The following is a 13,655-nucleotide window of genomic DNA, read 5'->3' on the forward strand; positions in this document are numbered from 1 at the left end:
TTTGAGATTGTGCCTAATGGAGTATTTTGTTTTCAATCGCATGTTTGATGTTTTTCCTGGGATTACTTTTCTTATATATCATAAATAAAATTGCCTTTGAATTATTTTGTCCATGGATTGTGCTTTTTCTGGGAAAAAGTTTTATTGCATCTTGCTTTCCATATAAACTATATTTTGGTTATACTAGCTAGTTCTAAGGATATTTCATATTTTTGGATTTTATAACCAACCCTTACAAATGTCTATCAGTTTAGCAGAATCATTAAATTGTACTTGAACAGGAGTAAAGCCTAGTTCCCAAACTATTTAGCATAGAACAAAGAAGAAAGAGATGTTCAACAATCTCTTCTTTTTCTCTACAAAAGGTACACGTAGGACTAGTATTTTTAAATATCCCTTTTAGCTTAGAGTTTTTTTTAGAGCATTTTGAATATATTTCCACTAGAAAAAGCTTGATTATTGGGGATAATACCAATTTCCATAAGGATTTCTAGAAAGATTCATCTAAGGATAGTCTGGAAGAGTTGATTCCAGTTTCATTAAGTTTGTTGTACATGGATTTGACTGTGGATTTGACCGAGGTTGTTAATTTTTATTTTAGGTTATCTTTCTTCAAGTAATTGAAGTTGTTTAAGAAAAGATTTATCTCGCAGATTTTTGATGTCATATTTTCTAGAAACATTGAGCATATGAGAGATATTCCACTTTTTAGTAATAGAATTAATTAAATCTGCTACAAATATTAGAGAGTTGTTTGTTGAGTTTCTATGAACTGAATGTTCACTATCTAGACCATTGGTATCTAATTGTCATCCCATAAATTCACGAGGGAATCCATTGATGCAAAGAGACTTTGGATGTCCACTCTCTGTAAAAAATTTGGGATGACAAAACAGCCCAATTGTAGCTGTTTTGGTCTTTTACTCCTTTTATAATTTATGATTTATAATGGCTTCCCAGGCCCATTTGCACCCTTAGCATTATTTTTTTAATAAAAAAAGCATTACTATAATAAAAGCTAAAAGTCATAAAATGATGAGCCTTGCATTTAGCCTCCGGGCAAGTAATAAAAGTCTCCGGGCAAATAATAAATTTTCCAAAATATGATCTGTTTTTTAATAAAAAAACTTTATAATAAACACCAAGGTATTATTTCTAGGTTAATGAAAATCAAAAAAATAAACATTAGAGACACCCATTTAGGAATACCTTTATTCATAGATAGATCAAAAGTCAAGTCCTTTGATAGCATTATAGAAAAAATGGAACAAAAACTTAAGAACTGGCTAGCAAAAATCTTATCCCAACCAAGTAAGATTGTTCTAAATAAATCTGTTCTTTCTAGTATGCCAACTTTTAGCATGGGATGTTTTGTTTTGCCTAAGAAAATTACCAAAAGAATGAACGATATTCAGAGAGATTTCTGGTGGGGAAAACATACTAATTCTAAAGGTATTTACATAAAATCTTTTGATTTCTTGTGTAAACCAATTGACCAAGGGGGTTAGGTTTTAAAGAGGCTAACAAAGTTAACCAGGCTGTGATTAGCAGGATAGCTTGGAGATTGGTGAGTAGTCCTGATGATTTATGGGCTCAAATTTTAAAAGGAAAATACTGTAAAAAAACAGGAGCTCTTCAATCCAAAAAGAAATCAACAACTTCTTAGATTTGGAAATGCATTATACAAGGTATCGAGCATATCAAAAAGTATAGTGTTTGGGAGGTAGGAAATGGTTTCTTTATAAATATCTGGGATGATAAATGGTTACCAAACAGGGAACAAACTCTAGCTAGTTTTGTCCCTAGAAACTCTAATATAACACTTGTGTCTGATTTGATAAATCATGACACAAAGAAGTGGAACGAGTCTTTGTTACTTTCAACTTTTTATAGATCTTTGGTCAGTGAAATAATGAACATAAGATTATACATACAAAGGGATGGAAAACTAAAAAAAGATAAATTGAGATGGTTACTTACTAGAAACGGTGAATTTTATGTTAAATCTTTATATGCAAAGTTATTGAATCCATCTAACATCATCCATGACAAAACAAAGAAGTTTTGGAAAGGATTATGGAGTATGAATACTTCGCAAAGAATCAAACTGTTTATTTGGAATGCCTGCAAGATGCATTACCTACTAAACAAAAGTTAAAATCAGTGGACAACAAATGCATTTTCTGTAAGACTGCGGTGGAATCTACTTTTCATTTGTTCTTTGACTGTGACTATGCTAAAGCTGTGTGGAATCTACAGCCAATGACAGTTCAGGGAGTACCTCACAACTCAGCTTCTCTTAAAACTTCTTTCTTGCATAAATATAAGGAATGGTTAGCAGGAGATTTGAATTCCATCTCGATGGAACTAGCTGCAACAAAGTGCTGGTTTATTTGGGAAGAAAGGTGTCTTAGGGTATTTGAAGATAAATCTAGAATACCAATTCAGTTAGCACTAGAGATATCAAGACACTATGAGTACTGGCATCCAATGACTTTGAATAGTTTGAATCAAACACAAGACAGAACTATCAAACCAATACCACATTGGACCTTCCCAATGACAAATACTTTCACACTAAATTGTGATGCTTCTTGGTTGTCTGAAAATATTAATGCAGGCTTTGGTTTTGTTCTTCGTAATTGGACAGGAACCTTCAAAGGAGCAGAATCAGGGATCTTCAGGTCCTCCACTGCGGAAGAAGCAGAAGCTCTAGTTCTCCTCCAGGCAGCTAAATGGGTCAAACTACATAACATACAACATCTGGTCATAGAAGGAGATAGCAGGGCAACAATTCGGTATTTACAGGGAAAGGAATCAACTATCCAATGGCGAAGCATTGCAATCCTGGATGAAGTAAAGAAGCTAGTAGAAAAAATTGTATCTTTTTTTGGGTTTCCAGTACGTAGACAGACGAGCAAACAAAGTGGCAGACCAATTGGAAAAGAAAGAAAGAAAAAATAACACCGCAATTTCTTGGTTAGACCAAGCTCCCTTATTTTTAATTCGAACAATTGCTTTTGACACGTTCAAAGCTTACAAATCTTGTAATATAAGTACAAACCTTGTATCAGCTCAAGAGGAGGCTAATCTTACAGATTTAGTCATCAGCAGGACAACTCTATCTGAGCTTGCTCCTAATGAGACTGAATCAAATGCTTAGCCTTGTCTGTTTCAAGTAATATATTTCTATTTTCAAAAGAAAAGATGAGCCTTGCATTTTGAACTCCTAGCATGGGTACAAATATTTTTCGGACCCTTGTCCTGCAAACCTTGCTTCTCCTATGTGTTGATGGTGGCATATTAGTGGGAAATACAGTAAGGCGGATTTGCAGCTTTCGAGCTGTGTGGCGTTCCAATGAGGTGTGGTAATGCGCGTGCTATGGCTTACATAGTAGTTGGTGTTTCGCCAGATGTGAGCTTCAAGTTTCCCTAACTTATTGATAAGGTTCTAAGTTGAGCATTTTTGGACTAGTAGGGTTTTTCCCATGTACAAAGCTCGGTATTTAGGGATAATTATGTTACAAACTAATAGTCCCACAACGGCGAGAACCAAGTGTTAGTACCAAAATGAAAGTAATAAATACGGAAGGAAAATGCTCATTGCAGGCATGATCCTTCAGGCAGATAATGGGAAATGATGAGTGGTCAAAACTCGCATTTTATGTGAGAATTGGGTGTCCAACCTAAGCCTGGTTACGACAATATGGGCACTCCCATTTGTTACCGATCCGATCCCTACCCACCTTTTAAAACAAAAATTCAAATTTTTTAATGGAGGAGCAGTACCTCTGAGTCTGTATCAAGTCTTTGCCCTTTGTAAGTACCTACCTCGTTTAGAACGATCTTCGGCTTCTGAACTTTGGTTCTTCCAAGTTCCATAGACCAAATTTACAATTACTCCCTTCTATAGTCTCCTTCACTGTCACTACTGTTTATGCTGCTATTTACGCGATTCTGTTTTGGTAATGTACCCGTGAAGCCTAGCCTTTACTCTCTCAATTGCACCTAGCAGACTAACATTTTTTATGGTCCTTGCACTGGTCGTCGGAGCTGGTGAAATTGCTTCTTAACTGGACAGAACTACGATCGACATGGGTTGGCTTGATACTGAGGTTGATTCATTTCTCTCCATTCACAGTCGATTGGTTTTTACTTTTTATACTTGCTGATCTACTACCTCGCCACTCTTGAATTGAAGTTTTATTGTTCTTATTCGGAACTCGTGAGCATCCTAATTCTTACCGACTCATGTCTTTGGAATTACCCTCCTACTACAATAGAATTGAAGCAGTTGAGAAATGCATCAAAAATTAAAAAGAGCAAGAAAAATAAAAGAGCCAAGGGGGTTGGACAAGAGAACTTTAAAGGGGGAGAAGAAGGCACAATTAATTGTGTTTAGGGAACACCATCCAAGTGGTTTACAGTTTTTGTCCTCTGGGATCATGGTTTACAGGTTATATTATCAGGGTAATAGTAGTCCCACACCGGGGGATACAATTACGAGAACTATGTTTATATGGTATTAGGATACGAATGTTGCATGCCAGTCGGCTGTGAATTGGATGCTCAAAAATTAATAGCTCTATATGGGCTATCAGCTTAACAAAAAAATCAAAGTTGTTGCCTTGCAGATTTCTTGCGAGCTCTGCAGCTGCAGAGCCTCTCTCAGAGTATCTAGCTACTGCTTATCAAACTGAGTTTTGAAAGTTTTAAATTTTCATTCAATAAATTTTCCAACTACAATACCTATTTACACAAAATGTTCATATACTACAGTGAGTAAAACAATAATATCAACAACAAACATGATTCTATCTTACTCTATGATTCTAAGGCTACAACAGGGGAGTGAAGACTTCCTTACCGGCCATTGCCACAAAGAGATATAGCTTCGATCAAAAAACATAGAAAAAGAACTTTTATAACTTGTGCTCTGTGTGCCAATTCTTATGATTCAAAAATGATAATAGTGGAGAATTTGTTGGCCTGCCAACCTCGAGAATCACCTTAATAATATCTTGCCACAACAATTGCTAAAGCATTAGACCCTGTTTCGCAAGCACAACAAATGGACTCCAGCAACTAATTTCTATACCTCTTCGAGGCACCTGCATGAATAAAAGCAAGTAATTGGTTTACATTGGATAGGAGGTCGAACTGACATAGACGATGAATTTATTAGGTGACTTGGGAGCATTTTATAAAGACATGATGTTTTCAGTTAGACATGGCCAGAAAGCAAGACCAAAGCGCGGTTTTGAACACCTTTGTTATGACTGATAACTACCTGACGTCTACTGCATGCATTAACCACCATGTCGCAAATCTTATCTGTGGAATCCTATTTAATGAATTAAATTATTTGAGATGTAAAAGTACATACCACATCAAGAACTCTTTTTGGGTCAACTAAAAGCCTTTACCATAGTATAAAACTATTGGATCCATCATCCTGAAATTCACTTATACTTAGAGACCAAAAAAATGGAACACATCCTCAAAATAACATGATAAGCTGCAATTAGTAAGGCATAATTGAACCAGCAGCTAGTCACCTGTTTCCTTCCATCCATCCTGGAAAAGGTTCCTTGTAAGTACTTTCAACGACACTCGGACGTATTATGGCTACAGGTATATCCCCTCTCATACTGTTGATCATCATTTCTCTCATGGCCTTAGTGAGCACATATGTGTCCTGCCTACCGTATCCTCGCCCTGTTAAAATGACAAACCAACTTCCGATTAAGAATGAGCATTATTAAAGAAAGTTAAAACCTCTAAGGGTAATATGAACTCAAACTTGTATTTTCTTGAGATGATGGAAATGAGATGTTGTAAGCAGAGAAGAAAAACAACAACCTGTATTACCTTTCTAAACCCAATTCAAATTTTCTTGGAAAGTCTCTTTTGAATGCAAAGCCAACTTCATTTCAGCTTCAATATCTAGCAAGGGTGGAGCTCTTGCATGGGTATTCGATGCGAGTTGTTCCCTTGCTAGGATATCCCCGATGGAAAATGGTTCTGCCAAGATTCTACCTTGTCTTCTTCCGTTAAAATAGGATGTCAATGAAATGAAAATACATCCATATTAGTAAATTATATTTCAAACTGTAAAATTCACGAATTATGAATCTAAATCGCATATTAAGTTTGTTTTGATTGTTAACTTGTATTCTTACCAGTTGATACTTGCAAGAACAGTTGAAGTTTCTTGCACCTTTTTGCGAAGTCATAAGTCGAAAAACTCCTCGAGCATTTAAATTCATAGCAACATTATACCTGCAATCATGCAACTACCTGTGTGAGAGAATACAATGTATGTGACGGTGTATGTTGCTTGCCTAAGCTTTCTGATCCTCGGTCCTTTTCTTGAGCTGTATTGCTCAAGTTTCTAACATTTGGAAAACCATAATAAGTTCTGCATTTGAAACATATTTCTTACCTTCATTTCTATCTCTGATTCTCTCTTGGTTTCTAGCCACCACCATCACCACAGCTCACCACCAACAACAAACGCACTAACGTGCAAAAACATACATACACATTAATTCAAAGCATATGAATTCTGAAAAAACCTGAAAATTTACAGACCCAGAAACAATCTTTTACCAATTTCCATCAAGATTCAGTTCAAGTACATTAAAGATAACAAATTAAAGATAGCAAATTAAAGATGATCAACGCAATCCTTACCTGAAATTCACAGTTCCCAGTTCTAGATTTAGTTTCCTATGAACATAAGTGCATCAGCTTGTGTAAATGGACAACCCAATCGTGCGATTCAACTCTGGATTTTAATCGAAATCTCAAACCTCAATTCAAAATCCCCGAGATTTCAAATTTTTCAGACAAATCGATTTCGGGATTTTGCAATTGAGTTACTAATGAAATAGAGTAATTGTTCTCCAACAGACAACCCAATAATCTGATTCAACTCTGGATTTCAATTGAAATCTCAAACTTCAATTCAAGATCCCCAAGTTTTCAATTTTTTGAGACAAACAGATTTGGGGATTTTGCAATTAGTTTGAGCTATTACTGAAATCGAGTAATTGTTCTCCAACCTAGCTTGGGAATCACAGTGATGTTGTAAACTATGTGGTTCAATGAGATTACGATCAGTTGAGAGAGAAATTCAGAATCAGCAGATCGAGTTCTTCTTGTTTTCTTCGATGGATTTTTGGAGAAAAGACACAGCAAATAACCAAATACCCTTTGGTTGGTAAGAAATCACGAAAACGTAAAGAAGAGGAGGAAAAATACAGAGGGGTAGCGCGGTCATTTAACTGTGAACGGTTGAAAACACCTCTTTTCTTTATATTAGTAAGAAGATGGATTATTTGAAAGATTACGAACTTGTTTTTCTGTTCTTTTCGTTTTTAAACAAAGCTGAGAGAGACGAAATATAAGAGCGAAATAAAAAGATTACAAGGAATGAAGGTCTAATGGAGACCGTTACAAGAACTGTCAAAGCATTTACATATATTTATAAATTATCAGACCAGACTGATCTTGTTCCATACTACTACAAAATATGGCGCCAGCCGCCTTCATGCTTGGCAAAAAGGTCTCCGGTATCGGAAAATTTCTTATTTGGTCCTAAGCCCATAAAGTTATTTATAGTAAGGTCCAACTAGATTTTACTCTTATTTTAAGGTCCAAAGTTATTTGAAAACATGGAAATGACTAATATACTCCACTGTTTAAGTACGTGTGAAATAACATACTTCTATCAAATCAGGATTTTATTTATCTGGAGGTCCAAATTTAATTAAAACATATAAAGGACCATAGATTTGTTTACAAATTTGAGTACATATCTGCCACACTGCTTACAAATATGAGTACATATCTGCTACACTACTTAGGAATCTGAGTACTCCTCAATTCACTTTACTTTATTGCAGCACCAGCACCTCTGCAGTCAACCATTCACCACTGCCTTCAGCTCCATCTTCTCAGTAATCTTCTATCTTGCTGCATCACAATCTTCTTAGCTTAAACCACAACTGCAACAGCTACATCAACACCATTGTCATTTCAATTCAGCTGCAACACAGACTTGTTCTTCTTCCCTGTTTAAACAACACTACCATCTTCATAAACCCATTGAGACGAACATCTCATCCAATGATTTTGTTCACAGTAATCACCACCTACAATTCCTCCTCTATCTCATCTGTATCTTCAGTTTACATCAGCAACCCAACCTTCTATGTTCCTCCAAATCCATTTGCAGCACACCTTCTTTCAAACACACATCACAACCAATTTGTAACTTCATCAAGACCACCACCAATTTCACAAGCTTGCAAATCTGAACCAACAACAACTCATGTTCCTATCATTCAAAATCTGTCATTTCTTGCAATAAGTTCTGAACTGCAGCTCCAGATCATCTCCATATCCAATTCCAGTACTGAATCAAACGTAACAAAGAGCATCTATTTCAGTATTTCATATACGTACTGAATCAAACATAACAAGGAGCACTTCCTATCAGTATGCGATATATGTACTGAAGATTCATGAACTACAAATCAACAGTATGACAACAACAGGTGACAAATCTATGAAAAATAAGATAATCGAAAGACATATTACAATATTTCACATAAGTACTGAAGGGTAAGACTAAAAAAGGAGCAAAAACACAGAAATAGCACTTCCTATCAGTATTATACATACATACTCATGGATCGAACCAAAAAAATTGGAAAAACTTCAAATAAAACAAAATTAGAAGAGTTTTGTATCAGTACGCCATATATGTACTGTCAATTCATACTCGAAAAACAACTGTAACAGACCTAAAAACCATAAAAGCGTCAATCAAATCGATTTGATTATCAGAATACAATAAAAAAAACAAATAAAGAAGAAAAACCGAACAAAATAATCAAACAAGATGATTAGAAAGCATACCTGGAAACAGAAAACAAATATTCTCCTCGTAAATCATAACGATGCACCATCTTGTTCTTCTTCTTAAAAGTAGACTAGGTTTCTGTCAGTACGGGATATACGTACTGTTGGTTCATACACAACAATCAGCTGCATGTCAAAAATAATTAACGAATCCGTGAAAAAACAGTATTGAAACACTTCTATTTCAATATTCCATATATGTACTTCTGAATCAAATAAAAAAAGGTCTTCAAAACTAGGTTTCTGTCAGTACTGCAGATACGTACTGTTGGTTCATACACAAAAATAAACCGAAACACATCTAAAACCAACAAAATGAAACTGATATGATCAGATCTAGTGAAGAAATTGACAAAAAACATGATTACCCATGTAGATCTGAACTATTTTTTAATAAAATAAAATAAACAATCAAACAAGGAGATCAAAACATAATCAAACATCCATTAAACTCTGAATATAACCGAATCAAAGAAGATATTTCAGTATTACATATACGTACTCATGGATCGAACCCAAAAATCAATTAAAAAACGCGGTGCAACACAAACACACTCAGAGATCATACCAAATCGACGAAAGTAAACTCTTCCAGTTTACTATCAACATCAGATCTAATACCTAAACATTAGATTTTTCTATAAACATGAAAATTTCTCTAATCCGAGAAGAAAAAAACCTAAATTAAAATAAGCTTTTGAAGAAGAAAGGAAAAATGAAAACCTAAACTATACCAACAGTAAGAAAGTGAACCTACCGATTAATCTTAGTTTGAGTTCACGAATTGATCAACACCTCAGAAGATCTTCATAGCCGGAGCTCTTCACCGAACCACAGATGAGAAAATGAAGAAGAAGAAGAAGAATAGATCGAGAAAATGAAGAAGAAATGGATTTGGTTATGCTTTTATATACTTGAGGGTGTTTTCGGTATTTAAAAATATGTCCCCATATGTTCCACATGTGTGCAGGACCAGGGCTTAAAAAATTGGGTCCATTTTTCTGTTTTCTTTTTATTATGGACCTCCGATTACTGGACTTTTGTGGGTGGACCTGCCACTAAGTAGGAACATTATAATAGGATCTATAGGTAATTCCTACTATTACAATATGCACCCATATTACGATATGCTTCTCTCTGGCTCATGCATCCATAATTGATTATGAGAGGCCAATACCAATTAATCTTAAAAAGTTGTTTCCGGGTTCCTTCCAATAGAAACCCTGTACGAGGATAGGAAAGACACTGCATGCTGCAAGAATATAGATCACCAGAGCATGCTTTCCCATCCATTCAAAAACCAGAGTTGGTTTTCTGAAACCAAATACATCAACCATCACATAAATTGCGACAAAAAGAAGGCCTGCAGCACCAACAGTGACGCATGTGTAAATTAAAGAGTAGAGGGCTTTGTTTATGTGCATCCCGCAGAAGTCCAAAGCGTATCCAGCAACAACTAGACCAGCAGCAGGGTTCGTCCAAGATATTATCCTGGCCTTGTGATCCTTGATGTGTACAATTATATGCCCAAAATGCAGACCAATCATGCAGGTAACAACTGCCATCACAGAACTTAAAATTCCTTCCGGGTCGAATGGGGCCTGACACCAGCCAGGTGCATTCGGTGGAAGCGGGCCTATATCTGGTGAGTTCATGCTGCATTAGGCGGGTCTCTTGTATAAATGTTGAATTCCAAACAATTTACGGTCAATCATTCCAACAGCATTACAGGCAGGTCCAGTGTCTCCACGAACTCCACATTTTACCGATGTTATGTTTGAAGAGAAAGAGGAGTTTTCACTAGGATTTTGGTACTCCCAGTTAGCAACATGCAGCCCATACAGCAGTGCAGTATATGTCACGGTAAGCACCAGAACAAATATCCAGTGGAATTTATACTTCTTAAGCATTGATCGTCCTGATTTCACAACTCCCTCCCTCTTGAGCCAAATCTCACACACAGCTGTTAACAGATATGTTATCGCAATCCTCTGTAAGGCTAATTCCTATGGACTAAATTGGAGTGCTAGATTGGCCAAAAAGTGTTGCAAATCAAAAAATAAGTGCTGGAAAAATGTTAATAGTGATAGTTGATAGTTCTCTCACCTAGCAAGTGCTCGCAGTCCAACTATCAGCGAGATTGAAACGCTGAACCGTTCGGTGCTCAAAAAGTGGTCTAAACGCTGAACCGTTCAGTGCTGGGAGAAAATTTTCTGATCTAACGGCTGAGATTTAAAGCGCCGAACGGTTCGGCGTTATATGGTGGTCCCGCTGCTAATCTAGCTGCTAGATTAACCATCCCATAGGACTTAGGAGATTGCCCATGCTGACGTGGATGGCCAATCTAGCAGCTAGATATCTAGCCCATAGGACTAAACCTAAGGTACCCATCAGTCTAATTTGTAGAATATCAACACCAAAACTTAGGTCGTTGACACCATGTAAATAACCGCCTTGAAGCAAAATGCCGAAGACAAAAAGTTTGAGTGCCCGAAGCACAGCCTTCTTAGTTGCATCGACTCTGCACGGCAATTTCTTATAAGCGAGAGCAAGAGCAACTCCAACTATAAACAAGAAGAACGGCATCACAAAATCAGCTAGAGTAACACCATTCCATGGCGCATGATTAATTGCAGGTAAGATACCACCAGCTTGATCAACAAGTACCATAGGCGCCACTGTGAGTCCTCTGAATACATCGAGAGAATCCAGACGCGGCGGCTTCAAAGCAACATATCTCCCACCACCATCAGTACTGCTATTACTAACACTATTGTTATTAATATTAATTGTTGAATCGTTTGGAATCTGTATACAGTGATGATCATTACATGCCGGTGTTGAAGGATTCGTTACTGACAAATCTTTATCAGCCATTGACACAGATTTCTGATCGCTAATATTGTTATTCAGAAGAAGAGGAAAGAATAAGAGAATGTCTACTGCGATATTGGAGTATTCGTTTATATGGAGGTTAATATTTTGTCTCCAGACCTCTTCTCTTAAATAGGGAGATGACGATACTAAAACAAACTAGGATTCGGATAGATTTTAAAAATTGTATCTCTTTTCCTAAGCTGCCTTGCTTTTGTTTTCTCTATTAAATGGACCGCTTCTAAGTTCTAATAAGCTTTGGGTCATGAAACTTGTCCCGGAACGTAGAAGCCAACATGGAAGAGACAGAGTCTAGGACCTCTGGGGTTTTCATGTCTCTTGGTGAGATGCCAAGTCATTAACCAACTAAACTACATTCCTATTATTAGGCAGGGTTAATTTATGTAAGTAAAGAGCATGTCCGAGTGTCTGCTGTTCAAGCGGGTCATAATGGACCAAAAGGTGAAAGAAGAAAAAAAATTGCAAGGATTTCACAAGGCTCCTAGGCTTATCAAATTCGAAGTCGTCGGTGGCTGATGACAGCGATCTGAGTTGGAAGCTTGTCGGTATAGGTATATATTACGGGGGATTTTTCTCTATTTTTTGCCTAGCTATCTGGGCTTGGCCTGTAGTGCATGACTTTTTTTTGAATCATGATGAACAATTTGATATTTAGGGCCCATTTGGCTAACTAAGCAAATTTTTAGGAGTATAAGTTTGCTTGAGTGACAAATTTTGGATGACGAGAAAGAGTTAAGCCTAGTTTGGTATTGCTGTGAGTTTTAGAAAAATATGTTTCTGTTATGTTGTGTTGTGCGTTGCTATGCTGTGAAAATAAAGTGGCATGACATTTAGTAAATTATAATTTGAAAAGCGATGTGAAATTAACAAATTATCAATTCTTTTTGGCAAATTGGTATTTTAAAGTGATGTAGCTAACGAAGGAAATACATATGTTCTAAAAATACACCATAATTATAATAAGTTATATTTTGAATTCTAATATATTTAATAAAATATATTGTTTTATTATTTTATAAATATTTTTATGATTTAATAAAGAATTTTATGATTATAGTTTGCTACAAAAAATATTATTATTGTAATTATTATTTATTATTTCAAAATAAATAAAAAAATAAAAGAACAAATTAGAAGCTAGAAATATAATGATAACTGTACAATATTCAAGGGTAAAATTTGTCTCTATAATAAAATAACAGGGTTAAAATAGTGAATCAATTAATTCAAATTATATGAGTTCACAGCTTCTGTTTTTCAGCTTTTAAAAGCTAGTGCTGAGTAGCTTTTAAAAGTAGACCTAAAATGGAAGTGCTTTTCTCCAAAAGCACTTTGCAAAAATTTGCCAAACACAATTTTTGGTAAAAGTTTATTATAAGTTTGTTACAAAGTGCTTTTGATAGAAAAAAACAATCCCGAATGGGGATTTAGGCCATAGTGGAATTTCAAGGAACAAAAGAATGTTGTTCACAAGATCAATTCGTTGAGGTTCAACTTTGTCAACCGAATCTTTCTCCATATGGTTTGTGACGTAGTCAGCTTAAAGCATAGGTGTACAGTTGCACAACCATCCTAGCTGGCTCCCAAGTTTTTTTTTTCTTTTGTAAATGAGATTTCACTTCAGGGAACTATATAGTACAAGTTTCTTTCAGAAGTGGACGCAACTTTATACAAGTTTCTTCCAAAAAGTGCAAGCAACTTTATCAGGTTGACTCCATGAAATTATTTTTATAATGTCAACCAAAATGGAGGGTATTTATAACATTCCCACTTCATTAAATGATGGCGTGATCCTGAGTTACATCATTAGTAGACCACCTAATACATAG

The 13,655-nt window shown here is 35.8% G+C and overlaps 1 protein-coding gene, 1 long non-coding RNA gene, 1 other non-coding gene and 1 pseudogene across 4 annotated transcripts; 2 read left to right on the top strand and 2 right to left on the bottom strand.

Annotated features, from left to right (window-relative positions):
* Positions 1-2,076: 2,076 nt before the first annotated feature.
* Positions 2,077-2,964, top strand: LOC113315998. Its single transcript, XM_026564232.1, has one exon. It carries the CDS (start codon positions 2,077-2,079, stop codon positions 2,962-2,964), a length of 888 nt encoding a protein of 295 aa, XP_026420017.1.
* Positions 2,965-3,632: 668 nt separating this feature from the next.
* LOC113319828 lies at positions 3,633-3,739 on the top strand. Its single transcript, XR_003345811.1, has one exon. It is a non-coding gene; the product is annotated as a small nucleolar RNA Z279/snoR105/snoR108 (small nucleolar RNA).
* A 969-nt stretch (positions 3,740-4,708) lies between these two features.
* On the bottom strand, positions 4,709-7,353 carry LOC113319091. Of its 2 annotated transcripts, none has more exons than XR_003345076.1 (7): positions 6,697-7,353; positions 6,446-6,521; positions 6,183-6,282; positions 5,872-6,047; positions 5,559-5,718; positions 5,387-5,455; positions 4,709-5,111 (listed from the first exon to the last, which is right to left on the bottom strand). It is a non-coding gene; the product is annotated as an uncharacterized LOC113319091 (long non-coding RNA). The 2 variants fall into 2 exon arrangements; XR_003345075.1 differs by having other exon boundaries at positions 5,872-6,044; positions 6,697-7,336.
* A 2,738-nt stretch (positions 7,354-10,091) lies between these two features.
* Positions 10,092-11,640, bottom strand: LOC113315999 (annotated as a pseudogene).
* Positions 11,641-13,655: the final 2,015 nt, after the last annotated feature.

This window comes from Papaver somniferum, chromosome 10 (genome assembly GCF_003573695.1).
Source record: "Papaver somniferum cultivar HN1 chromosome 10, ASM357369v1, whole genome shotgun sequence".
In the NCBI taxonomy this organism is placed as follows: Eukaryota; Viridiplantae; Streptophyta; class Magnoliopsida; order Ranunculales; family Papaveraceae; genus Papaver; species Papaver somniferum.

Excerpts from the sequence above, each read along its gene's own strand:
- LOC113315998 (XM_026564232.1), top strand. The coding sequence starts at position 2,077 with ATGGAGTATGAATACTTCGCAAAGAATCAAACTGTTTATTTGGAATGC.